Source organism: Mustela nigripes, chromosome 16 (assembly GCF_022355385.1).
Source record: "Mustela nigripes isolate SB6536 chromosome 16, MUSNIG.SB6536, whole genome shotgun sequence".
NCBI lineage: Eukaryota > Metazoa > Chordata > Mammalia > Carnivora > Mustelidae > Mustela > Mustela nigripes.
The window spans coordinates 38,998,592-39,024,821 of record NC_081572.1 but is presented as its reverse complement, the minus strand read 5'-3'; the positions used below and the strand labels follow the sequence as shown (position 1 = coordinate 39,024,821).

At 48.6% G+C, this 26,230-nt stretch overlaps 1 protein-coding gene and 1 long non-coding RNA gene across 3 annotated transcripts in view; one reads left to right on the top strand and one right to left on the bottom strand.

Annotated features, from left to right (window-relative positions):
• The window catches only part of LOC132003507 (uncharacterized), a 65,246-nt gene extending 58,983 nt beyond the window's left edge, over window positions 1-6,263 (top strand). Inside the window, exons 2-3 of the long non-coding RNA XR_009400220.1 lie at window positions 5,772-5,924; window positions 6,174-6,263. This is a non-coding gene — a long non-coding RNA (uncharacterized LOC132003507). The remainder of the gene's footprint in view (window positions 1-5,771; window positions 5,925-6,173) is intronic.
• The window catches only part of ASIC2 (acid sensing ion channel subunit 2), a 963,671-nt gene that overhangs the window by 57,809 nt on the left and 879,632 nt on the right, over window positions 1-26,230 (bottom strand). For both annotated transcript variants that reach the window (XM_059379025.1, XM_059379024.1), the window contains exon 3: window positions 4,286-4,413. In XM_059379025.1, the coding sequence (XP_059235008.1) occupies window positions 4,286-4,413 (128 nt within the window). The remainder of the gene's footprint in view (window positions 1-4,285; window positions 4,414-26,230) is intronic.

Sequence of the window (26,230 nt, the reverse complement as noted above, 5' to 3'; positions counted from 1 at the left end):
TGTGTAGACAGAATGATAAAGATAATGTCATCTGTCACAGGCTGGCTTAGCCTCAGGGAGAAGGAGGGTCCTCAGGGCACATTTACATGGGGATTTTGGCAGGGGTGGGAGGGGAAGGCAGGGAGAGCTTTAGAGTATAACATTTGAGTGCTATTTGAACAGAGGGTGCAGATCTGGGCAACAGAGTTCATTCGTCCTTTGATCAATGCACCTTTTCTGAGCTCATGTATAAGCAAGGCACTGATGTTATAGAATATAAGAGGTATAGGCCTTGCTCTCAGGGAGCTCCCAGTCTACGGTGAGACAAGAGCTGATGGAGGTTAAAGAAATCAGTTCTTAAAAGGCAGGTGTAAAGATAAGTGATGCACAAGGGAAGTAAGTCCTACAAGGAAACTTTTGTATGTCTTAGGAGTGTGACAAAATTGTCAACAATCCTACTTCATTCTCTGAGCACTCCAAGGTTGGGAGCAGGTCTTGCTGATTTTCATTTTCCCAGCACAAGAAGTGCTCATTGAGTATTTGTTGAAGGAATAAATGAATGTGCAGAGAGTTGAATGGAGCAACTAACTCCTTCTTAGGGGTGGGAGAAAGTCTTCTTAAAGACCATGATCTTTAAGCAGTGTTTGGAAGTATGAGTAGGTCTTTGCCAAGCAGATAAGACAAAGAAGGGATTCTGGGCAGAGGGAACAGTGGGAGCAAGTGCACGAAGCAGGCATCAAAGGACAGAGAATGTCTGGCTGATGTCCAAGGCATGTTGGTCAACCACAGGGAATGATGAGGCCGGAGAGAGGGCTGGGGCCACACTGAACAGGACCTCAGAAGCCATTCTTAACAGTTGAGGCTTTGCAAATTATGAGAAGTGCTGGAATTTAAGGGATTTTTCTAAGATAGTAATGTGACCACTCTGTGTGTGAGCTGAGGCAGGGTTACCACTGAGAAGCATGCTCAGAACCTCTCTTCTAAAGGTTTAGGGATGCTATTTACCTGGGACTGCGGGGCTATTAATGCTAGAGGCCCTTTGAGGTCGTCTAACCCAGCCCTTCCATTCCATGCTTGGGAAACCCATGGCACAGGGAGGGAAGCAAATCGTCCGAGGTCTCACGGCACGTTAGGACAAGACTCCAGGTCCTCTGGATCCCCAGGCTGACTTCCTCTCCACAGAGAGATGTGGGCTCACAGTTGGGTCCTGCTCTCCCCCTACTATGCAACCTTAAGCGAGTTACCTAACTGTGCAGTTTTATCTTCCGGAACGTGGAGATAATATTGTTTCCTTTGGGGGAGTTGCTGTGGGGGGTAAAATGAAAGAATGCATGTCAAGTGTCTCGGTTGCTTGATGCCTGGCAGTTGGCGTGTGCTCAGTTGGAAGTGATTGGTATTATATCCCCTTTCCAGGGTCTGTCTCCACTCCAGTGTATCATCCCGCTGCTTGTCTCTGGTGGTGGTGGTGCTGGTCCTGTGATCACTCAGAGCTCCCACTGTAGCTGAATGAGCCAGAGGTATGCTTCTCAGCCTGTCCCAGAAGGCAGCAGCATAACCTGGCTTTACTGGGTTTAGGGCAGATACTGATTTTTAAAACAGTGATCTTTGCTTTGGATTATAGTGCAATAGTGTGCTCTTTTGGAATTAAAAAAATGAAAAAATAATGAAGGAGGTCTGTATATACTTGGCGTGGGTTGAGTGATTTTTTTACCATGCAAAAGGACTTCCCCATTCTCAAAGGGATTCATGGTAGGGGTCCTTTAAATCACTGGTTCCTCTTTGGGCTCTCACTCAGGAGTCCATTTCCCTAGTGTGATTCACCTCAACTTTCCAGGAAAGGGTCTCCTGCTCCCACAGTCTTGTCACCCCTGGCCTTTTTGCAGGATTCCCTTGAGCTTTGAGCTGAAGCAGGGGAATGCTGGAAGGGAAACAATGTAGGCGTAGGATACACCTTGATTTTATATGCCACGAGAAAGAAATAGCTATGCTAATTTTAGCTCTAAGGTGCCATTGATTGAGAGACAAATCCTGATTTCAGAAATGTTAAAATATGAAAAAAATACAGTGGACCCTTCAACAAGACAGGTGTTCTTATATGTGTGTGTTTTTTTTTTTATAAATATAGTACAATGTGGAAATTTATTTTCTCTTCCCTATGATTTTCTTAACATTTTCCTACCTCTAGCTTTCTTTATTATAAGACTGTGGTATATAATCCATAGAACATACAAAATATGTGTTAGTTGACTCAGTTATCTGTAAGGCTTCTGGTCAACAGCAGGCTATTACTAATTCAGTTCCTAGGGAGTCAAAGCTCATAGGCAGACTTTTAATTCTCTATTAGAGGTCGGTGCCTCTAACCCCCATGTTGTTCAGAAGTCAACTGTACTTCTTAGAATCACTGAAATGTGGTGTTTGAGAACCAGGGTCAGCTGGATACTAATGGCAGAATGAGAGCATACAAGTGGGACCAATCACCATTATACTTTGCTTCACATTATTTAATTATTGTTTTTTGTTTGGGAAAGAAACCGCTAATCCGTAGACTTTGCGGGACAGACCCTGGGTCTCTTTTGTTCACCACTGTATCTCCACCACCTTGTTCATAGTTGGGGTTCAACAAACATTTGTTGAATGAATAAACAAAAGAGCCACATTCTAAAACATGTGGAAAACCCAGAAAAGAAAATAAATCATTCACAATTCCCCCACTGTGGGTATTCTGGCTTATTTCCTTCGAGTCTTATTTCCTATGAATATGCTCTTTCATATACATGTAAACATAATTTATTATTAGATTTAGCTCTGGGATGTGTTTTTGTATTTCTCTATTAATATGAATGAAATGATGAAATGAGATGAGGCAGAAATGCTTTGAAGATTTGTAAAATGTTTAACCAAATATCTTATTATTAGTTAAAATACTCATCGCAAGGCTGCTATGAATGAGGCTGATTTTCTGAGAACACACTTCAAAGCAAACAACAAATTTGTTCTCTGAAGCCCAGAACGGGCTGTCCCTGTCTCTTGCTCACTGTGGGGAGTCTCTTGGTTTCCTTTTGGGAAGAGGAAGAGATGTAAGGGCTCTTAGGAGTCCTGAGCTCCAGCTTCCCACTCAGGCCAGACATTTCTTTGGAGTCACTCATGGAAGGTAAGTCCCTGCCTCAGAAAACTCAAGCCTGCCAGAAGAATTTACTATTTGCTCCAGCCAACACCTAAAGATTGGGCTTCCATCCCCTTGTCTTTGTGAACAGATAGGAGCCTAACTCTGACAGGTGCCCATTAGCAAACCCAGGTGGGTTTCTCATGGAACAGTACCCCCCCCTTCCTGCTTTCTGCCATGTTTCACTTCCCTGACTGCCCCAGACCCTTCTGCTCCCCTCCCTTCTCCTCACATTTCCATTAAGATGCCAGCCACCTCTGTGAAAATGGAAGTTGAGTTCCGTTCATGCTGAACCTTTGTCCCTACTGCAAGGGTATATTTTTGATTAAAATCTGTCCTTGTCACTTTAACGAGTGTCTGGCTTTGCTTGGGGTTGGCGGTACTCAAAAGCCCATGAGGCTAATAGCTTGGGTTCTGGGCTCACCAGGGCAGCCTATCTGTCTGCATGCCTGGACTTGTTCGTCTGTCTTCTTGCCCTTCTCGACTCAAATCCTCAGCCCTGAACTTGGCTCCCTGCCATCTGCTCCATGCCCTCCTTCTTTGTCCTTAAAGATGAGGTTTTCTGGCTGCGCCACTTGGTTCCCACCTCAGATACCTTTGCATGCTCGTTTCTGATCTCTCCACCTGTCTCAGCCTCTGAGGCCCATGGAGGCCAGCCAGCCTCCCAGGCTCCTCTGTGTTTGCCTCAAAGCCAACATCCCCCCCCCCCCCCCCCCCCACTGTGTGCTCCAGTGGAGGCTGATCTTGGCCGTCAGCAAGTATCCAGGCATTAAGTACCGGGAACAGCTTGGGAGGCCCACACTCTCAGTGCTTTCCCATAGATTAAGAAAGTTCTGCCCCCCCACCGCAGAAGGTTCTGGAAAAAACCCTGACCCAATTCAGTGAAAAAGAAAGTAAGCTAGGTTTCTCTCACACCCAATTTTAGGAACTGATGGATGGTATGGGAGAACTGGGTGACAGAGGTTAAGCTGATACCTTTCTCCAATTTCTAGGTGAGCCTTTGTCCCGAGCCCATCCCCGCTCAGGCCTCCTGAGTGGACTCAGAGCCTTCCAAAAGTGGGAGTCCCATTTCCCCTCCTCATGCCTATGCCGGTGGCCGGCGTAGGGCCCAGGACCTCTGGTCCAGGGCGCCCAGGAACTTACCCTCTGCTCCTGGGTGGCCACGAAAGTCTGGAACCCTGGAGCCACCCCAAAGCCCAGTTCTTGGATGAAAGGCGGCTCAGACTGACTGTGGATCTGAACTTTCACTCCTGCTTCAAATGTCGTTTCCTCTGAAAGGACAAAGACACACAGAGCCATGGGTCAGCCACAGCAGATGCTCACAGACTCCTGGGATTCAGAAGCTCAGAGGGACGCCAGAAAAGGCCACCTGGCGGGCAGTATGATGGCCTGCAAAGACATCTACATCCTTATCTCTGGAAACTATGAAGATGTCACTTTGCCCTGCAGAAGGGATCCTGCAGATGGGATTAATTGAGGGACCTGGAGATGGGGAGGTTATCCTGGATTATCTGGGCAGCCCAATGTCATCACAAGGGTCCTCATGAGAGGGAGGCAGGAGGGTCAGCATCAGGGATAGAATGGAAGAAGCTTTGTTGCTGGTTTTGGACATGGAGGAAAGAGCCACAAGCCACGGGATGCTGCACAAGGCAGGGGGACAGATTTTCCCCCTGAAACCCCCACAAGGAATGCAGCCCCGCCAGCCCCTAGATTTTTGCCCTGTGAGACCAGGTTTTGGACATCTAAATTCCAGCACTATAACAGAATAAATCTGTGTTGTTTGAAGCCAGGAAGTTTGTGGCATCTGTTATAGTAGCTGTCAGAAGCTAATTCAGGCCAGTTAAGCCAACCCTTTGCTTTGGACTCTGGCACTATAAAATGGGATTAGGAAGTGAGTCAAGCACCTTTATTTTATTCACAAGCTTCTCTGCTGGGCCATGAGCTGAAGGTGAGGGGATCACGAGGGGGAAGAGACGAAGACACAGCAGCAGAAATGAAAATAGAGGACTTGCTTGTATGCTAAGATGCCTGCTGCCCCTTGGAGCTGTAGGAAATGGGCAACCAGAAGAGACCCTTCTGCCTCTCTTTCACTTCACAAGAGAAATGGCCCTTGGCAGCAGGAGGTGGCAAGAGTGGTGGAAGGTGATGGGATGGCAGAGATGGGCTCACAATTAGTGGAGAATGCACAGGTGGGTTGTATGAGCCTTTCCTGGGTCAGAGTCTTCAGTCTTATGCTTTCCCTACAGCCCGCAGAGGGAGCTGTCCAGCACGAAAACCTGCACAACTTTCTCCCAGGCTGATAAGGAGCCCAGCCTCCATAACCCGCCCCTGTTAACCAGCCTTCTTGGGGCAGCCTCCTTCATGGCGCCAGATGGTCCAACCCTCCTGGGCTGCCCAGATTGGTTGTTACTGGTCTCTGCTCTGCATGAATGCACATGCATTTCCTTCTGCCTGGAAAGCCTTTCAACCTTGTCCACTTGACCAATCTCCCTACTCGTCTCCGAAGATTCAGCCCCCAGCCCCACCCAAAGCGAACCCTTCTCTTGCTCTCTTGTGTTCTTTATATATACCTGATGAAACTTCTGCCACACCGGGCACTAATTCTTTATCTGATTGTCTCTTCCACCAGGCTGGAGGATCCTGAAGCCAAGTTCTGGGCTGTCTCCCTGGATCTCAAAGGTCCCCCGTGGGGTCAGGCCATATAGCATGCACTCAGGCAATGCCTGCTGAGTGAATAAGGGATTTGTGACTCAAGCAAATGAGGGGACAAATGGAGGTCGAGGTGAGTGAGGGAGGGAGGGAGGTGTTAGCACTGGGATCATAGTCTGGGGACGAACGCTGAGAGGAAGGAAGGGCTGGGGCCAGGCACGGGAATGGGCAAGACCCACAGACAACCTGGTGTTCCAGTGACAGAGGCAGGGGTGGGGGGTCTCTGATGGGCAACAATTCCATGGTAGGGGTACATGCACAGAAGGGCTTAGTAGGCACCCTTCCCTCCAGTGGTCAAATGTTCTGCTATTTCTTTACCCAGATTGTCTGTGTGCAGAATGCTGTCCGAATGTCCCGGCATGCCTGTGATTTGGGGCCTGTCTTTCCCAGGGATGGTGAATGCTGCAGAGAAGTGAGTGCCCCTTATTCCTCCCAATGCCCCACAGGAGCATCAGGGAAGGCGACTGCGGGAGATGGAGGATGGGCGGGAAGGGGAAGGGTGGAGGAGAGGTCAGGAGCCTGATGAACAGGCTCAGATAGGGAAGCAGCGGAAGAGGCGTGATGCTGGGATCATAGGGATGCTTGTGCTTGGATGAACTGAAGTCATGTTCAGTGAGCTGTGGGGGGTGGGATGGGAGAGATGCCAAAACTTGTTTTCTGGAGCTCTCTGAAGCTGCGTGCCGGCTAGGGAACTGAGCTTAGGAAACCTGAGAGCCAGTAAGACAGGCTCAAAGGAGGGGACCTGTGGCTTACAGGGAGAAATGAAAAGTGAAGTCGTTCTGTCAGAAACGCTTCGAGTAATGGGCAAAGCAGACAGGCCAGGCATGCCTGCCTTGTGAGAGCCGCCCAAGGCCAGCCAGAGCAGGTTGGGATTTGGAAGGGGAGTTTATTCCAGAAGCAGCAGGGGCTGGGGCAGAGTACATTTCTAAATGATCTCCTATCATTACAAATATCCAGCAACTGGCTGGGCACAGAAAAGAGTGACGGGTAAAGCTTCCACTCTCTTTAGAGAACTTTCTGTCAAGGTGGAATGTTCTAGAATCTGTGCTTTCCAAGTAGGAGCTATAACAACATGAAGTGTGACAAGTGCAACCAAGTAACTGAGATTCCAATTAATTGCCTAATTAACCCCCCCCCCCCAGCTTTACCGAGGTATAACTGACATATTGTGAGGTAAGGTATATGATGTGAGGATTTGATATATGTACCCGTTAGGAAAGGATTTCCTCATCAGATTAATTAATACATCTATCACCTCACATACTTACCTTTTTTTTTGCTTGCCTTATTTATCTTTAATTGAATTTCAATTTAATAAATTTACTTAAATAGTCGCATGTGGCTAGTGAGAACTTCAGTGGGCAGTGTCGCTGGAGAATGTTAGCTGTGAACAGATTCCAGACGTCTCACAACATCAGGGATAGCAAGGACGTCAGCCCCTTGCTTTCCTAAGCAGGTGCCTCTGGGAGGGTCTGTGGCCTGGAGGCCTTGGGTGATTTGGGTGGGGCTGTGGGCAAGCAGAAGCAGGGCTGTGTGTCTTCATGGCCAGCCCACAGTGATCGTCCCAGCTGTCCTCCGGCCCTGGTTCCCCATAACACTAGTCTCCCATCTCCAGATAGTTTCTCTTCCTTCATAGAGCTGCCCTCAGCCTCCCTCTATGGATCATTCTCCAGTCTGAGTAGTGAGCAGTCGCCTTCCAGTCTCTGCCCTGTAGTACCCACCCGCAGTGTCCTACACTTCCTGGACATGGATGCTATCAGTGTCACAGTGAAGACCCAACTTAAGAACTCAGTGATCCAATATAGACAGCTAGAGTCAAAGGCTCCAGTCAGGTATCTCGGAGGTTCTCGGACTGGAATGCACATCAAAATCATGTAGGGAGCTCTGGGTGATGATTCTGGGGACCCACCCCTCCATCCAGTCACTCTGGGGTAGAGCCCAGGCATCTGCATTTCCAGAGATTCAACTATTGGTTATCTGAGGCCAAACACAGGTGGGCAAGTAGCAATCTAGTCCAGAGAGGGGAAGTGATTTGGCCAAGTGCACACAGCAAGTCCAAGGTAGAGCAGGGGCTAGAAGTCAAGTCCTCTGACTTCTAATTCATTCCCTGCTTTTTGACAGCTGCAAGTCTGCCCAGGGTCTGGTTGGACCCAGGGAAATGCCAGCAGCACAGGCTGCCTGTCCATGTCACATGACTTGGCGGTGGAGGGGGGTGTCCCTCCTGCTGAGATGTAGGTGGGTTGCCCATAAAACCACAGCAGCAGCAGCAGTTATAACAATAACTGGGACAACCCACACGGTTTTGGGGTCCCAGCACAAAATGAAAATGTGGGGACCCTTCTTAAAATAATTATGAATTTCAAGACAGCCACAGCTGAACATTCAAGCAAGGGTGAGGCCTTTGGAGCACAGGGTCCAGCATGACCACACGGGTGGCACGTTGGAGGAACCAGCCCTGACCAGAACCCAGACTGGCATGGACAGAATTCTTCCCAGCCTCGTGTTCCCCTCACCACCAAATGATCTGACACGGAGCTGCTGCAGAGCGCGGGCCCCAAGAGCCGCAAAGGATTTGTTTACATATCATGAACACCAGGATTCAAAGCCCCCGAGAGCGAGTGAGTGTGTGAGAGCATGAGAGAGCACAGCGAAAGGGAAAGTTACTACATGCACAGTGTTGGGAGCCCTTGTTAATTAGGACCAAACATGAAAGATAATGTTGGATCAGGAGGAAGGTGGTAAGGCGCGTCCCAGCCCAAGACAGAATACCGTACCCCTTTTCAAGTACACAGCCATGGCTGGCTCAAGGTGAGGTCTACCTGTAGAGTGTTTTCTGTGCGTGCAGAAAGGATTTGGAACCTCTGCGGGAGGAGACGGGCAAGCCACAGACAGAATGCATAATGGGGCCGGGAAAGTACATAGCAATAAAAGAAGCTTAAATCTTTAATCTTTGCAAATTACAGGAAATATGCCAAGGAAGTAAACACGAGGGAAGTAGGAAGGGAAGATTTTCTGAAAAGCCAGAGGAATTTTCTAGGCTAAGGCAGGGACATGTTGATACAGAGCAATCTGTGTTGGCCGAAACCAACTTTACAACAGTGGCTAGGATAGCTAGCTGGAGAGGGGAGGGTAGGAGGGAGGCCAGATGCATGGGGGCTCAGCTCAGTGCAAGATAGCCTCCCCTAGCCAGTCCTCTGCCTTCGGCTCTCTGCCCTGGGAGCTGCACCTGCAGAGACTGTCCTGATGGGCTCCCTCACCTTCTGGCTTCTGGCTGGGGTCAGCCAGTGATGATGGGTCTGTAGGAAACTGGAGGAGAGAGGAGTGACTCTGGGATATTCAGTCTCTTAGCTCCATTTGCTGGGGCACTGCGAGTTAGCCGCACAGCACCTTGGAAATCCATAGTTCTGCACTGGGGGGCTACGGGGAGCTCTTGGTATTGCTCTCTGTCTGGGTTCTGATGCCAGCTCTGTTCCCCTTTCCCTAGGCATGGTAGTGGCTGTCCTGCCCTCCCTAAGCCTTGCCCACACCTTTGTAAACAGTCCTTCATTCGTCCTTGGATTATCCTGTTGATTGCCTGCTTGGGTCCTCACTGGTTCGGACCCCAGAGGGCATGTACTGCCTGGTCTCTGGGAGACAGCTAGAGGCACCTGTGCAGCACCATGCACAGAAGGACAGCTGCTGTGTCTGAGTGTTCTTGGTGGGAGACCTCACTGCCTACAGGGTGGTCCATGGTTTTCAAAGGTCATCCTTATTTTGAGCTGAAAACTGCCTGTTTACAAATTGGCCCCTGCTCCCAGCTCCATCCCTTTTTCCACTTGACACACCTTCAAGGATCTGAAGGTACATACTGTGACCACCAGTCTTCTTGTTTCCATGCTAACCTTCCCCTTGGCCCTAACCCCAGTGTGTCCTCATTCCTGGAGGCTTTGCTAGCGGAGGTATGCTCGGTGCTTTGACCTGGAGAGACTTCTGTGCAAAGGGGCTCAGGACGCTATCCCTGTCTCCCACAGGACAGCCAATAGCCCTTCATGGTGGATGGACATCCTGGGGACACTGGGTAGGGCCATGGTGAGCAGAGCTCGCACCTGGAGTAGAGAACCCTTTTCCCCAGGGAGTGACCTGGGCATTGTAAGAGATATAGAAACACAGGGCCTTCTACCTGGGGGGTCAGAACCAGACAGAGCCTAGGACAGTTGGTTAAATGCTTGGGGCTCTGGGGTCAGGCAGGCTAAGATCAAGTCTAGCTCCGTGACCTTTGGCAAGTTGTTTCATCTCTTGGAGCCTGGGTTTTCTGCAAAATTTGCAGAATGAGTTTGGACCTAATAATGGATCTGTCTTCATAGGGCTATTGGCATTGCACAGAAAACCCTTAACACAGAGTCTGGTGATTAAGAAAGGCTCACTGACTTATAATTCTGTCACTGTCCTTATTCAGTGCTTCTGGCTTTCAATAAAACCCAGCTGGATAATAACTCACAAAAAAATAAACTTAATTTGCTTCAATTAAAAAAATGGATTTGTAAACTCAAGTTTCAATAGTAAATAATGTTCTTATTAAAAAACAACAACAACAACAACCACCCAGCTGGGTCAGGTGTCCTTTCTCACTCCTCCTTCCTGATGGGACCCCCTGCATCTGGACTGGCCCTTCTCTTCCCCTTCCATCTGGTTGATCCCTATCCAGCTCTCCTGTCCTGGAAGCTCTCTTCCACTGGATGTTCCAATATCTGGTATGTCCCTTTTCCACTTAACTCTTTCTCCACTAAGTCTGGGAGATATCAGTGTTTAATTTATGCATATCTGCATAATGCTTGGCACATAGTAAGTGTCATACTGCTTGCAGAAGTGAACAAACAGCACAGCTGACCTCTGAGACTCACAGAGTCCCAGCTTCTCCTTTTACGGCGGAGGCACAGAGATGCTAAGAGGGCGGCCTATTTGTCTGGGTCTCCTAGGCGAGGTTTTGGCCAAGCTGGGTCCGCACAAGGCCTGCTGAGCCATCAGGACCCACTGCCACCGTCTTAAGGCAGCAGGTGGTCAGTCATTCAGAGCCTGGCGGGCAGCTGTGTGGGGACTTAAGCTGGGGGGGGGTGGTCACAGCAAAGACTGCTCGGGACACCCTGCTGAAGGGACCTGGCTGGTGTTCCTGTCTTGGGTGGCTGCCATCTGCCTGGCTTCTGTGGCCTATGATATCACAGTGGGGGCGAGACTCAGCCTTTGGGCCTCACTGCTCTTCGGGCTCAAGGAGAGGGGCCTGGAGTGCCCAGGTCCATGTTTCAGCCAGGCTGGGGAGGGGCCGTCCATCCGCTGGGCCACCCCCGGCTCCGGGCCCCCCATTGGCTTCTCTGGCTCTGACACTGCTCACCGGATGCTGGGCTGGGCCCTGCCATTCTCTGGGGACTGAAGTGTGTGTGTGTGTGTGTGTGTGTGTGTGTGTGTGTGTGTGTACATGACGGATAGAGAGACAGAAAAAGAGATAGGAGGTAAGAGAGGAACTATCTCCAAAACCACGCTCATCTCTTCTTACTTCCCTGAAGTGGCTCCTGGAAGTGCTGCTTTTCACAGAACCAGGGAAAACTCTGGCCTTCCTGAGAGCCCTGGGTGCTCCCCACCATTCTGCATCCATCCCCTTGTCCCCTGGACAGTGACGTACCAAATGCCTTGCGTGGACACCTGCCACAGGCCAGGGGCCGGGGGCCCAGCAGGGAACCGCGCAGGTCCTGCGTCCTGCTGGAGCTCCCATTCCGGGCGGAGCAGATACCAAACAGGGACACAGGCCAGCTGCGTCCCGTGCTCGGGGGAGAAGCACAGGAGAGGACGGTGAAACCGCATAGGCGGGGTGAGGTGGGGTGGAGTGGGGTGGGCTGTGACTCTCCAGGGCTTTCCAGCGTGACTGTCTGTAGGCAGGAACCTGGCTGAAGCAGGCAGGTGGCTTGTGGGATGACCCCAGGAGAGCGTTCCAGGAGGAAGCAGGTGTGTTCCAGCAGGTGAGGAAGCCCTGAGACAGGCATGCCCTTGGCCTGTTCTCAGAGCCACTGGGATGTGGTCAGAGGCTGGATGATCCCTTTATTACGCCTTGGAGTTGCCCTGAGAGGCAGGCTTATTACAGACACGAGAACAAATGTTTTACAGAGAAGAAAACAAAGGCTCAGAGTGGTCAGCTTGCTGTATCCACAGTGAGCAAATCCAGCATCCGTCCCTGGCCGTCCACTCACAAGGCTCTGCTTTTTTGCCCTCTAATACCCGGCATCACTCAGACAGTGCCGTTCTGGTGTCACTGGCTGCGTTCTCCATGGGGTAGGTCCCCTTTGAGAGCTTGCAGGCCCGGACTCTGAGCCATTCATGTCCCTATAGGACATGGCAAACAACTACACTGCCATGAGTATGGTAAGCTCTGGGGCTCACAGACTTCACGTCCCAGATCCTCCCCACCATCCCGAGATAGGCGTCAACATGTCAATATTCCCACTTAGGGAAATATATATATATATATATATATATATATATATATATATTTACATTGTATCTATGTTATAGGTGAAGAAACCAAAGTCCAAAGAAAGGAAAGGACAGGCCCAGGGTCCACCATTCATGGCTGCATAGAATTTTGGAGCTAGGAGAGTCCTTGGCACTGCTTGAATCCAACTAACTTTTCATCTTGTAGGTGAGAAAATTGAGACCCACAGGGAAGAGAGCGGCCAATGGCCACATGGCAAGTGGTGGCCTGGGAAGGTCCAGGAAGAAGGTATCTTGACTCCTCACTCTCCCCTGCCCTTTGTCAGTCGACTAGAGGAACCAGTGGTCCCAGGTGACAAGCTAATAAGGGTTCAAGCTGTACAGGGATGAAGCTGTACAGGATGAAGGGAGAGAATCTTTTAATTGACATTGGGTTCAGCAGCCTGTGTTCTCTCATCTCAGAGTTCAGGGGAAGGCTCACTGTGTGGGACAGTGACGATAATAGGGACTGAGGTCCTAGCCCCAGCCATTGAGAGCTCTGGTGGAAAGGTTCTGCCAAACACTGTTTCGGTGGTCCACTAGGGGCGCCATCTTGGTTCCTCCAGCCCTTCTGGCATGCATAGAGGAATCCAAGGAGGCCGAGGTGGGGCCCTGGAAAGGGGAGCAGGAGAGGGTCCCAAGAAAAGTGTGGGCTCTGAAATCATGGAGCCCTGGGTCTGATTCCCAGCCCCATCACTGAATAGCTGTGTGACCTCAGACAAGTTATATTGCCTCTCTGAGCCTTAGTTTACTCTTGTTTAAATTAAGGGTGGGGGGGGGGGTAGAGCTGATCCCTCAGGTGACTTTTAGCCTTGCAATTCTAGGAGCCCGGGATCATGCACAAGTCTCCTAACCTCATTGCATCTCATTTTAATGTCCTGAAAACTAGATTTAAAAAGCCCAACTTGGCTGTTCAGCCCTTGCAAGTCAGAGGAGGCTGAGTTTTCTAAAGACAACACAAAGACTCCCTGAATTGCTGCCTGGCTAACATCGGGCTGTATGTGTCTTGTGCTCCCTGCCCACCCCTCCCATGATAAGCCCAGCTGAGCAGCACGTCTAGATGAGCAAATCTGAATCCCGCACAGAGACGGGTACGCTCACACTCCAGTGCTTACAGGTGACATTTTGAGGCTAGACCAGATCTGGAGGAAGAGAAATCAACCCTGTGTCCCCAAGCCAGACGGGCTGCAATGATGTCTGTTCAGGGCAGCTCGTGGGGTAGGGGGTTCTCAATGATAGCTCCTTAGCAAGTGGCCACGACAGTGTGGTGAAGGCTGCAAACCTCAACCCCTTCCTGCAGAGCCTCAAAGCTCCTGTGACATGATCTGGCAAAGATGTTAACCAAGCAATGAAAATGTTAACCAAAGCAACCGCTTTTATCCCTCCGTTCTCTTTTTCTGTTTTCATTATTAAGAAACACTGGCTCTTGGCGGAAAGAACCAAGGACCAAATCAGAGATAGATTCAAGTGCTAGTTCCAATGCTCTTTGGCCATGAGGTCATGGGAAAGCCACTCGGCATCTCAGAGACTAGCTTACTTACCATCTGTTCAATGGATTAATCTGTTAAATGATTAAGCCTGCTTGGTCTACATCGTTAAGAGTGTATGAGGGTCAGAGGATACGATGCAGGTGAAGCATGTTGTGTCCTATGGAGTGATTTGTCCATGTTGGGGAAGGAGAGGGTTAATGTTGGGTCTTAGTTATGCAACAAAGAAGAGCGGCTTCATTTGACACATTCCTGTTAAACAGAAGGTCCACAAAACATACATTCGTGAAGGCACCGGTGTGCAATTTGGTCTGCTCTCATTACAAAAACATTTATCCCAAGGATTCTTTAAATAATGAGTTTCCCTGGTGCATTCAGGCTCAGAGATTATAAACTCCTTGGTAAGGAGGCTGATGATTCTGGGTGGGCAACCAGCATGCAGGAGAAATCACCCTTGAAAAGCCATCAGGAAGTGCCATGTATCCGGAACCATCAGGGATGTTGGTGGATGATTGAGATTCTATTTATAAACATTCTGTTTGCACACGCTGGTGATGGAAGTTAGGTACAAGCAGATGCCAAACAGATCACGTATATAGATTGTGATATAATTACGGAAGTCAAAGTCATTCAAAGCTTACCTTCTGTAATTGAGTATTTTCTCAATCAGTGAATATAAAAAGCACGATAGCGTTCATGTGGGGGGAATGACGTCTGAGAAATGTCAAGATGTTAAAAAGGCATCTGCATACTTCCAAAGGGTGGGAGACAGTGGTCTGGATCAGAGCTTCTCATCCTAGAACATGAGTCAGCCTAGGGCTCCTGTTACAATGCAGATTCGAGTTGGGCTCTAGATTCTGCATTTCTGACAAGCCTCAAGGGGATGCTGGTGTCGCTGTTTGGAGGACCACCCTCTGGGGAGCAGGACTCACAGGAGAGCTTTGATGGGTTAGCAGAACACACCAGACCTGATGTGATCTGACTTCTGTCCAACCGTCCAGCTCTGGGTCTCAACCTTAGAGTCAGCTACCATGGACACCCTGGGCTGTTCTGGACTTTTGCTCCAGATTCCCTTCCCTCTGTTTGGCTTCTCACCTCCTTATGCCTCACACCCTCTCTAACTCCCATCCTTTGAATATCCACCTGGCAGCCAGGCCCGGGACAAGGCCCAAAGGTCACCTCCTCTCGGAAGCCTCCCCTGATTTGCCCCTTTCCTCCCTTCTGGAACCCATCACCTGCTCCATCTATCCTTAGCAGTTAGAGCACTTGATGACATTTAATTGCGTACATGTGCCCAGACTGCAGAAGTCTGGCAGCCCGCAAGCAACGTGAGGGTTGTTGGATCAATGCATTTCCGTCTCCTCCGTAAAAGGAACCCTGGGGATAGTCCCTAGATCATGAACTCCTTGCAAACCTGGACTGCGCCCTTCATGCGTATCCCTGAGGGTGTGGCACACAGTGGGTCGCCTTGGCCATTTACCAACTAGGAGGGCATGAGCTCTGAGGTGGGTCTGCTTCATCTGCATACGGTCAGCCAGGCTGCGACGTAAGAGTAGAGCAGGTATATTTTCTGCATGTGTGTAAGGCAGTTCTCAGAACGGTGAAAGTCAGTTTTCTGGCTGCTTCATGGATGCTTGCCTCCAATGGTGCTTCTGACTCGCGGCGTCCTTTCTCCTGATTCCTTGGCACCCCTGGAGACCCCTCCCCCTGCCCCATCCAGTGAAAAGACCCCCTCCGAGCGATAGCCCAGAACTCCAGCAGGCTGCTGCACGTCCCTGGGTTCCTGACTCTCAGGATTACTTCCGGGAATGTCCCCAGCACCAGGCACCATGACAGGAGTGCTTCCTGGGAGCAGAGATGCCAGAGAAACCATAGCAACCATCGGCATCCCGTCTGGCTATGTCCCATTTATGACGGGAGATAGAAGTCGTGCTATTCCTGATAGGCGCTCAGGCTTTCCAGCTATGCAGAGAAGTTCGGATCATTTTCAATTTAATTTTAATTTTTATCAAAGCGATGTATGTGCATAATTTAAGAAGCCAAATGATTCCGCAAGGCTTTTAATGAAAAACAGCAGTGTTGGCTCCACCTCTCCCTGAGCCCCAAGCCCAATTTTCAGAGACAGCTACTTCCAACCAAAAAAACTACTTTTTTCTTGTATTTACTTTCATATTGCATTGGGCATCAATGGCTCGGAAGATACTCCTTGGTTTTTAAAAATTGTAGGTATTAGCCACCAAATTCCTCCCATGGAAGGTGAGGACGTAGACTTCTTCTGTGAGGGGTGGCCTGCTGTGTTTCTTTTCTTTCTATCCTCTTGGAGACTTACACGATAGTTCGGTTAAGCCAGTCTCCAGCTTTTACAGAACTAGGTAAAATAATATCCACACTCCAGCCTTGTAGTATCTAAAGATTTCCTGTTCTGTTTTCTTTTTCTTTTTGGTTGTTGGGTTGTTTTTTGTTTTGTATTGTTTTTGCTTTGCTTTGTTTTTTGGTTTGCTAGATATCTATCACAGAAGTGGGGGGAAAAAAAAAGAAACCCAAACTCATAGAGACAGAGGAGTGGTTGCCAGGGGGTAAGGGTGGGGGAAATAGGCAGAGGTTGGTAAAAAGATACCAACTTTCAAGATGAATAAGGTTAGAGGGTATAATATAAAACACCATGACTATGGTTGATAACACTATATGGTATAATGGAAATCTGTGAAGAGAGTAGAATGTAAATGTTCTCACCAAAAAATATATTTTATATATTAATATATAATGTATATATTATATTAACATGCAGATATAATTAATATATTAATTATGATTATAGCACCATTAGATATACATAATTAATATTATATTAATATAATATATGATGTATTATGAAGTATTATATATGATATATAATTAATATTAATAAATAATATCAATATATTTGATCTATGTATGAAATTATATTATATACATATTTGGAATGTATATTTATATATATTTAAAGATTATTTGAGAGAGAGAGAGAGGGCGTACCTGCAAGCAGGAGGAGGGGCAAAGGGAGAAGGAGAGAGAGAGAATCTCAAGCAGACTCGCAGCTGAGCAGGGAGCCCCACCTGGGGCTTGATCTCATGACCCTGAGATTGTGACCCAAGCCACAACCAAGAGTCAGATGCTTTACTGACTGTACCACCCAGGCACCCCTGGAATATATTTGAAATCAAATTCTACCCTTATGCTTCATGTGTAGCTTGCTGGGTAGAGAATTCTGTCTTAGCAAAGAAAGATTTCCCATCTCTCCTCTCCGCCCAGTGTCCTCTGGTTTTAATTGCATCCGCTGAGCAGTTCTGGCTCGTGCTGAGTGTAGATCTTCTGTAGGCAATTTGTTTTTTCTCTCCAAAAACTTGTAAGGTTTTCTCTTATCTCTGTTAGCCTGAATTCCTCGAGGATGCCTCTTGGTCTGGGTTGTTCAGCCACTGGCTGTGGTCAGGACTTGGTGAATTCTTTAGCTATTGATCACATGCTTCGGCTGGGAACTCTTCGTGTCTTACTTCTCTGCCAACGTCCTCTTCTCCATTCTCTCTGGTCTGTTATTCTACAACTCTTTGTAGGAGCGTGTCAGACTTCCTGGGTTTTTACCCTCTCATTTTCATATCTTTTTTCTCTCCATTTTCCATCTGTTTGTCTTTTCATTTTATTTTTCAGGAAATTTCCCCAAGTCCAACACTTCTTCTTCTTCTTTTTTTATTTTTAAATGTAATTGTAGTTTAATTTCCAAGAGTTTAAAAAAAAACGCAACTTTTTCTTTGTATGTTACTTTTTAATAGCATCCTATTTTAATAGCTTGTATTTATGGATGCAATATCATCTCTCATCTCATGAGAAGTTTAAAAAGGGGGTTTTATGTTTCCTTCTGCTCTCTGCATTAGTTTTGTATTTATAAAACACTCATACAGTGCCCAATATTATTCAGGCTTTTTCTAAGTATTTCATAAATATTAACTCATTTCAGTCTTCCTAACAACTTCTCAAAGTAGATAATAATATTATTCTTATTTTAGATGTGATGGAATGCAGAGTCAGAGAGGTTAAGTAACTTGCCCAAGGTCACACAGCTGGTAAGTTTTATAGCCGGGATTTGAACTTAGGCTCTGTCTGACTCTAAAGCTTATGCTTTAATCATTATCTCTATTTCCTCACAGTTTCTTTTTTTGTTTGGCTGGTGTGGTTCCTTTCCTATCAGTGGCTTCCCTCAAAAGCCAGATGTTTTGGCTGTCCACTCATAACGAAGAGGGACTTAAATGCTGCACAGTCATTCCTGGGTGTGGGAGGACTTGCTAAGGGACTTCCCTCTGGGGGGGGGGGGGTATCTAACCAGGCCATCATGTCTGGGGATTCCTGACTGTCATTCTTTTTTTTAAATATTTTATTTATTTATTTGACAGGTAGAGATCACAAGCAGGCAAAGGCAGGCAGAGAGAGAAAGAGGAGGAAGCAGGCTCTCTGCTGAGCAGAGAGCCCAATGTGGGGCTCAATCCCAGGACCCTGGGATCATGACCTGAGCCGAAGACAGAGGCTTTAACCCACTGAACCACCCAGACGCCCTCCTGTCATTCTACGTGGACCTTTCCTCAAGAGTCTATCAGTCTCTCCAGAAAGGGATTCCCCCAGACTTCCGTTTGGAGGTGGTAGGGTAGATTAGGACGGTTGGGGTCTCCCTACTCAGTAAGCAGAACCTGACCTCCTCTCCCTGTTTTCTGTACGGCACCTCACCCATGCCTCACTTCTGTCTGGTTTACACATGCCCAGAGCCGGTCTGTTTCATCCCATCGGGTGCTGGGGTGCGGAGAGGTACTTGTCTGGATATCTAAGAGACTTAACAGCTCTTTTTAGAGGCTCTGAACTAATCCTCGTAGTTTTCCCTCTCTCTTATCCCTGTCTTCAGCATTGTCTGATGCATCCAACTCTGATGCCTTGGACTCTTTCTGGGGTTCAGTGGTGAGAACTGTGTGGCTTTAGTCGGCTTTTCAGTGCAGACCCTTATCCCTCAGCTTTGTCTGCCACACGCCGAGTAATTACCATCTGCCTTCCATCTTCCAAAAACTTGCTGACGTTGACTATTGCCTTCTTTCCCATCCTCTCCGTCATTGTGTGTTTATACTTAAAAACAAAACAAAACAAAACAAAACAAAACAAAAAAACCAACCCACGATGGCCATTAAGGTGGGGTGTATGGAGGGAGCCTCCAGGAACACTTCTGTCCAATCTACTGTGTTCAACCAGAAGTCCAGACTGCCAGCTTCCCCAGAGCTCAGCAGACACATCATGAGCTCCTTTGACCATGCCCAAAGAAGGGAGGGAGATGTTTGGAGTCGATCTCTGGGATGTACACACCATTGGACACCATTTTTATCCTGGGAACATGAGGTGTCCATCTGGTGCTTTTCAAACTGGGTTCCCTGGAGCCTTAGGGTTCCTCAGGGTCAGCCATAGTGAGCAAGGGACAATCACATCTCCAGGTGAACCAGGGCAGCTCTACCTTTATCTGTTCTATATACTGGGGCTGTGATAAAGCTTTTGCTCAATACAAGGATTCTGCTATTGAGGGGGAAAAAAAAAGAGGGAAAAATAGAAAAGGAAAAATTTAACAGACCTATCATTATCTGCCGTTCTCTCTTCAGAGATGTCACCTGGACCATTTTTTTTTTCCCTGAGCTATTTTCATGGCAGCTCTTTTACAATCACATTTTGAACATTAAAGGCACGTAGTGAGAGGAGGATTGCTTTTGGGTTCGTGCGTGGGTTTTTAACTTGGTTCGGCTACTTAATGAAATGCGTGTTCTTGGGAAGCTTACTCAACCTCTCTGGGCCCCAGTTTCTTGATCTCATAGTGGGGATTGCAACACCTGGTTAGGATGACTGAGAGAGCTCGTGGGATTGAATGTTCAGGGCACCTAGCAGCCACTCAGGAATGCCAGCTTCTCTCTTGCCCTGGACCCGTCAGTGTGCACAGTTACAGGATTCCCCCCCGCCCCAATGAATGTATTAACCAATATTTACTGCCCTGGTGTGCATCAGTGAGCCCGACAGTCCAAGATCCCTGACCTCTTGGAGCATATGTTTAAGCAGAAGGGGACCGACAAATAATAAATAAGTAAATCCCATGGTGTCTTTGAAGGTGACACACGTCATGGAGAAAAGGAGAAGCGGAGGAGAGAAGGAGGGGTGAGGACTGGGGTGAGTCATCGGGGTAGCCCTCCGTGAGAGGGTGATCTCTGAGCAAAGGCTTGGTGGAGGTGAGGCAGTTGGCCATGCGGATCTGAGCAGAGAAAATTCTAGGCAGAGGGATTGGAGAATGCAGAGGCCCTCAAGTAAGAGTGTTCCTGGAGCATTCAAGGCATCCCAGGGAAGCCATTGTGGCCAGAGCCACGTGAATAAGGGGACAGAGTAGGAGGTGAGGAGGCTTGTGGTGGATAATTAGGTACCAGATATTTACCCCCATTAAAGCATAGACCCTCAACACAATTCCTTTGCTCAAAGATATAATATCAGGTTCATTTTTCCTTCCTTTTTTTTTTCTGATTGATTCAACAATCATTTATTGCATACTTAATTCATGCTTTCCACGGTCCTGTTCACTTTTTAAAAATATTTATTTGAGAGAGAGCACGCAGGCTGGGGAGGGACAGACGGCGAGGGAGAATCTCAAGCAGACTCTCCACTAGACACAGAGCCCAACGCAGGGCTCGATCTCAAGATCCCGAGATCATGACCTGAGCCGAAATCAAGAGTCCGATGCTTAACTGACTGAACCACCCAGGTGCCCCTCAGGTTCATTTTTCTAAATACTAGGATTTGGAGAAATTGAGGCAGATTATATTCAATAAAAAGTGTCTTTGCAGGGGGTGAATGAAGGAAAGAGGGAGGGGAGAAAGGGAGGAGGCTTATCTGTGGTCTTTCCAACTTTTGAGCCGATCTCTCTAGAATTTGAGTTCATTTAAGAGCTCTCTGTATACCAATTCCGGTTTCCTCAGAGGTGACCCATCCTTACCTCAGCCCTACCCTCAGCCCTACATCTCCCAGCATGGCCCTTCATGGGGCTATCTCTTGGGAACTCCTTCCCCAGCTGCCATCCACCCAACTTCCTCAGGACTCTTGGATCCTTCTATTATTTCACTCCCCTGGTCACTGCTGATTGGTCTACATGTGGACTCCCAACTGACCAATGGGCCAATGATTTCTTTCCCTGGTTTTTTTTTTTTTTTTTTTTTTTTTTTTTAAATAGGAGACCCAGGAGAGAATCAGAATAGTCTCTTGCTGAGGATAGGAAGTGTAAAATAGAAAACTATTGACGGCCATGTGTGAAAAAAAAAATATGTGTGGAAAGGACCTGTCTGTAGTGAGAGGGAATAAAGTGACTCAGAGAGAAGAGAGGCGGGACAAGCAGAGCCCTGAGGGGGCCTGAGCCCTGGTTTTTCTGATGTTGCATCTTTGCTTGCCTGCTGTTTGGCTGTTGAAGCTTGCCTTGGATTCTGGGGGCAATACAATTCCTTTTATGCCTAAGCTTGTTTGAATTTGGTTTCTCTCGTGTGCAACCTAGATAACCCACTGCCTATGTCTTTTATCTTTTGAAGTTACTCAGAGGCATCGACACAGAGTTTCATTTTTAACAACCTCCCACCTGCCTTCAATTTAATTTCCTTTAGAAAACGCTGGCCATGAAATCTGCACTTCTGCAGTCCAGGACGGTTTTTCTGTCCTCGTTCTATTTTGTGAGATCCTCCGTGAGAAAGGTTTCCATGGTCAAAGGCATTTGGGAAGTAAAGGCTGCCTGCAACATTCCCACTCAGATGTTCATGACGTAGCATGTTTAAGAATCCCCACAATGAATAAATGTGTTTCACTTTGTCTAAGCAGGGTCCCCAGATCCTTCCTATTCCTGTAACATGGAATATCCCCAATCTCGACCTTCCACAGGGCCCATACTGATGAGGTCCATATGGGACAGATCCCATCTTCTTTAAAATGGCACAGTTCCGGGCCCCTGGGTGGCTCAATAGGTAAAGCTTCTGTGTTCGGCTCAGGTCATGATCCCAGGGTCCTGGGATCGAGCTCCACATCGGGTTCTCTGCTCAGCAGGGAGCCTGCTGTCCCCCGCCCCCCACCTGCCTCTCTGCCTGCTTGTGATCTCTCTCTCTGTCAAATAAATAAAATCTTACAATAAAATAAAATAAAATGGCTTCATTCCAGGGTGACATGCATAAGATTGTTTGGGCAAGAGGGCATCCTGGTGTGGTGTGGTGTGGTGTGGTGTGTTGTTAGCCTGGAGGAAAGGATACTTGATAATTCCCATAGTCATCTTGCTTCACTAAGTGTGAGCCCAAAGGACTGGGGGGGGCACTCGAAGGGGGTACCTTTGTCAGAATCACTAGGGCATCAAAGGTCCTCCCTGTCTGCCAGAATTATACCCGAAGGAGTGGTTTGCTCACTGCTCCCTTAAATTTCTGAGCAATGAAGCTGTCCATGAGGCAAGGCAAGGGTGTCCCAGAAGCTCTGCTTTGCGCAGAATGAGATTTATGGATGTTGAGTTACTTCAGGACCTCTGTTACAGGGTTGGGATATTTAGCATATAGCATAAGCTCTGGCTCTGGGACAGTTTGATGACTCCCCTCCCCCCCACCACGGTCAAAATGATCACCCTTCCACTGCCTACAGTCTGCAGAGAGCTCTTGTGGTCTTCCTTCAGCCATCCCCAAAATCTATCAGTTTTTTGTGTGGTTGACCTCTATTAGGCATGAGGACATGGCGGCCCATTCATGTGTCCTCAGCCACATAGCTGGTAAAGGAGAGCTGGGGATTTCATCTTAGGTCTGACTCTGTAATGGCACTTTCCTGTCCTACTACACTGCCCGCCATCAAGCTGTCTGTGGCTACTCCCTCAACCACCATGTTTTAACTCCTCTCTTCTCCGCCATCACCCAGATATCTCCAACGAAGACTTGGGAATTGAGAGGAGGCAGAAATGCCAAGGAAGGAAGATGGTGTCTGTGGGGTAGGGTTTGGAGGTCCAGAAGGCAGCCTCCCTCTTGAAGATCATGGCAGGACTAGGCCTCATGGTGCCCAAAGTCCTTTGGAGCAAAGAGCAAGGAGCAAGATGGCCATGCTTCTTCAGGTGGCCTCACAGACAAGCAACCCTCACCTGTCAGAGTCCACCCCTCATCCTTTAATAGGTGTGTACCCCTCACTCCTACCCCCATGGAGCTCACTCCTCACCGGCCCAGGACACAAGAGGTTTTGAGGTGACCAGAGTGTCCAAGAGGTACCCATTGCTCAGTGACTTCTCAGCCTTAAGAAATGTCCAGTCGAGGGAGCCTGGATGTAAGGATTCAGGCCATCAGGCTGGGTGGCCAGGGTGAAGTCGCCTAACCTCAGCCTCTTTCCCTGGTTAAGTGGGGGGATAAAGGGTCCTCTCTACCCCTCATGGCCTTGGTGGGGGGAGGGTCAGAACTGAGGAATATTACAGTCCAAGAATATTACTGTGGGAGCTGGCTATAGAGGCAAACATCCAAGAAACTGACAAGAGCAGTCTGAAGCTATGCTCCCCAATGTGGTAGGGGCTAGCCACCCCCCAACCCATGACAATTTAAATTAATCAAAATGACATGCTATTAAACTCAGTTCCTCATTCCCGTAAGCACATTTCAAAAGCACTTTTGTGATGACTGGACTGGACAGTGCCCCTAGAGAGCGCTCCCTCCATTTCTGCAGAAAGTTCTATTGGACAGCACCAACTAGTCTCTCCTCTGACCAGTTTCTTCTGGCCCCTGCCCTTGCTCTCAGTCCCTCTTTCTTCATGCAGCCTCCTTCCCCAGCCACCTAGCCCCAGAGGCCATGGTTTAAGTGAGGGGGGGCTGGTGGATCATAAAAGATAGCACAAGCTGCCGGCAGGAGTGAGGCTGTCCTCTTGTGGGTTCTGTGTAGTGCTTGGCTGCCTACTGAGATGATAAGCTCCTGAGAGGCAGGGTCTGGTGTCTTCTGCCTCTCTGACCACGCCCTACATGGTGTTAGGCACACAGCAGGTCCTCGAGCACGATTATGGTCCACTGGGGCTAACTGGTGGTCAGAAAGCTTGAGTAAGTAGAGCCCTGGCTTGGCCATGACTTTCCTGCGTGATGTTTAGAAGCTCACCACACCAGGCCTCAGTTCTCCCTCCACCAAGGAGCAAGGGGATTGGCTGGAAGAGATGATCTCAGAGCTCTTCTGCTATATCCATCTATGGCTTCAGGAGGCAGAAGGCATATTCCCAGAGGGTAGGTCCTGTGGTTGGAACCATAGGGGCTATCAGCGGCCAGTGCTCCAACCTAAGGTCAGACCCCACAGGGAGCTGTGTTGCATAAAGATGTGTGTGACGAGGTGCCTGGCATTGTGTGAGTGTGTGCATGTGTGGGTGTACATGTTTGCTTTTGCTCCCAAATCGAGGGCAGGAAATCCACATTACCATGCAAAGATAACTAACCAGTAGTCAGGGTGTGGGTATGAGGTCTTCAGGACCTATTTTTATTGACTGTTTCTCCCTTTTCCACAGATGGTTCAAGAAGCAAAGATGTTCCAGTGTTTGCAAGGCAGAGCTTCTTTTGGGAGACAAAGACCCAGTTCCTAGGACTCAGGGCTGTCTACAGATGCCCATAGTCCCAGGACACAGACTGGTCTCAGGGATGTTCTGGAAAGCCAAGCTCTGCTGGTCAGCTCTTGGGAATGCCAGAGCTCAGCACAAACCCAGACCACCCTCTGTTTGCTGGAAGGCAGGGGCACTAAATTTAAAGAAGTGGATGGAGCCAACCAGGCATCTTCTCAGTAAGCAGCAGATGGCCTGGATTCAGCCTAAGGTGAGCCACTGGAAGGCATTGTTGGAGTGATGTGTGTGGCAACCATTTTACTCCTTGACTGTAGGAGCCAGAGGACCACCACACAGTGAGGGAAGTGGTCATGCTCACCTCTCCCCACAGGGAGATCGAGTGAGAGTCATGGAAGAAAAGAGTGGTTGTGGAGGGAGCTTAGAATTTGTAGTCAGTCATTCCTGGGGTGGAAGCATTGGCTGCTCTCAGAAGCCTGGAATGCCTGGGCATGGTCAGGGCCAGAGCTCAGGATTGGGGGGCTGGCTCCAGGAGTGATGGGGTGGGGCTTGGAAGAGGTGGGGGCTGGACTACTTGGCTTTCACTCACCTCAACTCTAATCTAAAGGCCCAGGGTATCCTTCTTGCTAGAATCTTCTCTCCCTTCTCCTCTCCCATGGAGGCCCTCCCCAGGCTTATCCTTGACCCCCTTCCCCACTCCCCACTATAACACCCTGAAGACAACACTGTTTGTCTGTTTCTACATCTGGCACGCATTCCGCCTTTTTCCTACAGCACTGCCATAACTCAGGACACATTCATTGCTTGCCTGGGCTCCTGGATTCCAGACTGACTTCTTGAGCCCATACTTTAACTTGCTTTGGGTCTACTTTGCAACCATGTCCTACTCTTGGGCACCTCTTTACTTTCTCCACCTGGGGGAATTCTAGAAGCCACTAGCGTCCCTAGGCTTATTAGCTTTATCACTCCAATCTCTGCTTCCCTCACCTACTCCTCTGTCTGATCTTCCTGCACCCTTCTTGTGAGGACCCTCCCATATAATCCAGAATAATCCCAAGACTCTGTTCAAATGCCGGGGGAACCATGATGCTTTCCATGAACACCCACCTGAACACCATGATGCTTTCCCTGAACACCCACCCATCCTACCCAGGAGGAGGCCACTGTCCTCCTCGTGCAGGTACACTCATGTCACACTGGACTGTGATCGTGTGTCTCCTCCTCCAGGCTGTGATCAAGGACTTGGTCTTTTTCGCCTTAATGTCCTTACTGTGGTGCAAAGCCTGACATTGTATACACATGGCTAATGAATAGTTTGCTGAATAAATACACAGATGAATGTGTGGATGAACTTACTCAGGGGCCTGTACACACAGGCCTGGTGCCAGGTCCCTGAGTCTATGCCCTTTGGCTTTCCAACCCAGCAAGCTCCTCCACCTTCCCCTAGTGGGAAGAGATGTTTTCCCTTCTGCTGGGCCTCCTGGCTGGGTTGGGGTAGTCAAAATGGTTGGAAGAGGAAGGAGATGGTCTATGTCTTCCTCTTCTCCTGAAATCAAGCCATGCACCTGCACATCATATCTTCTCCATGCCTCATTCCCAACAACCCCCTCAGGCTATCTGCCTTCCCTTTCCAGTATTCCTGTCATCTGCCCCTCTCCCATCTCCTGAAATCTGAGGAAGCCCTGAGTATCACAGTCCATGAGGGACATCCCTACTCTTCACCTCTATCTTGTAGTCCTGCTGATGGAGAGCCTTCCTTCAAAGCCCAGGCCAAGACAGCCCACC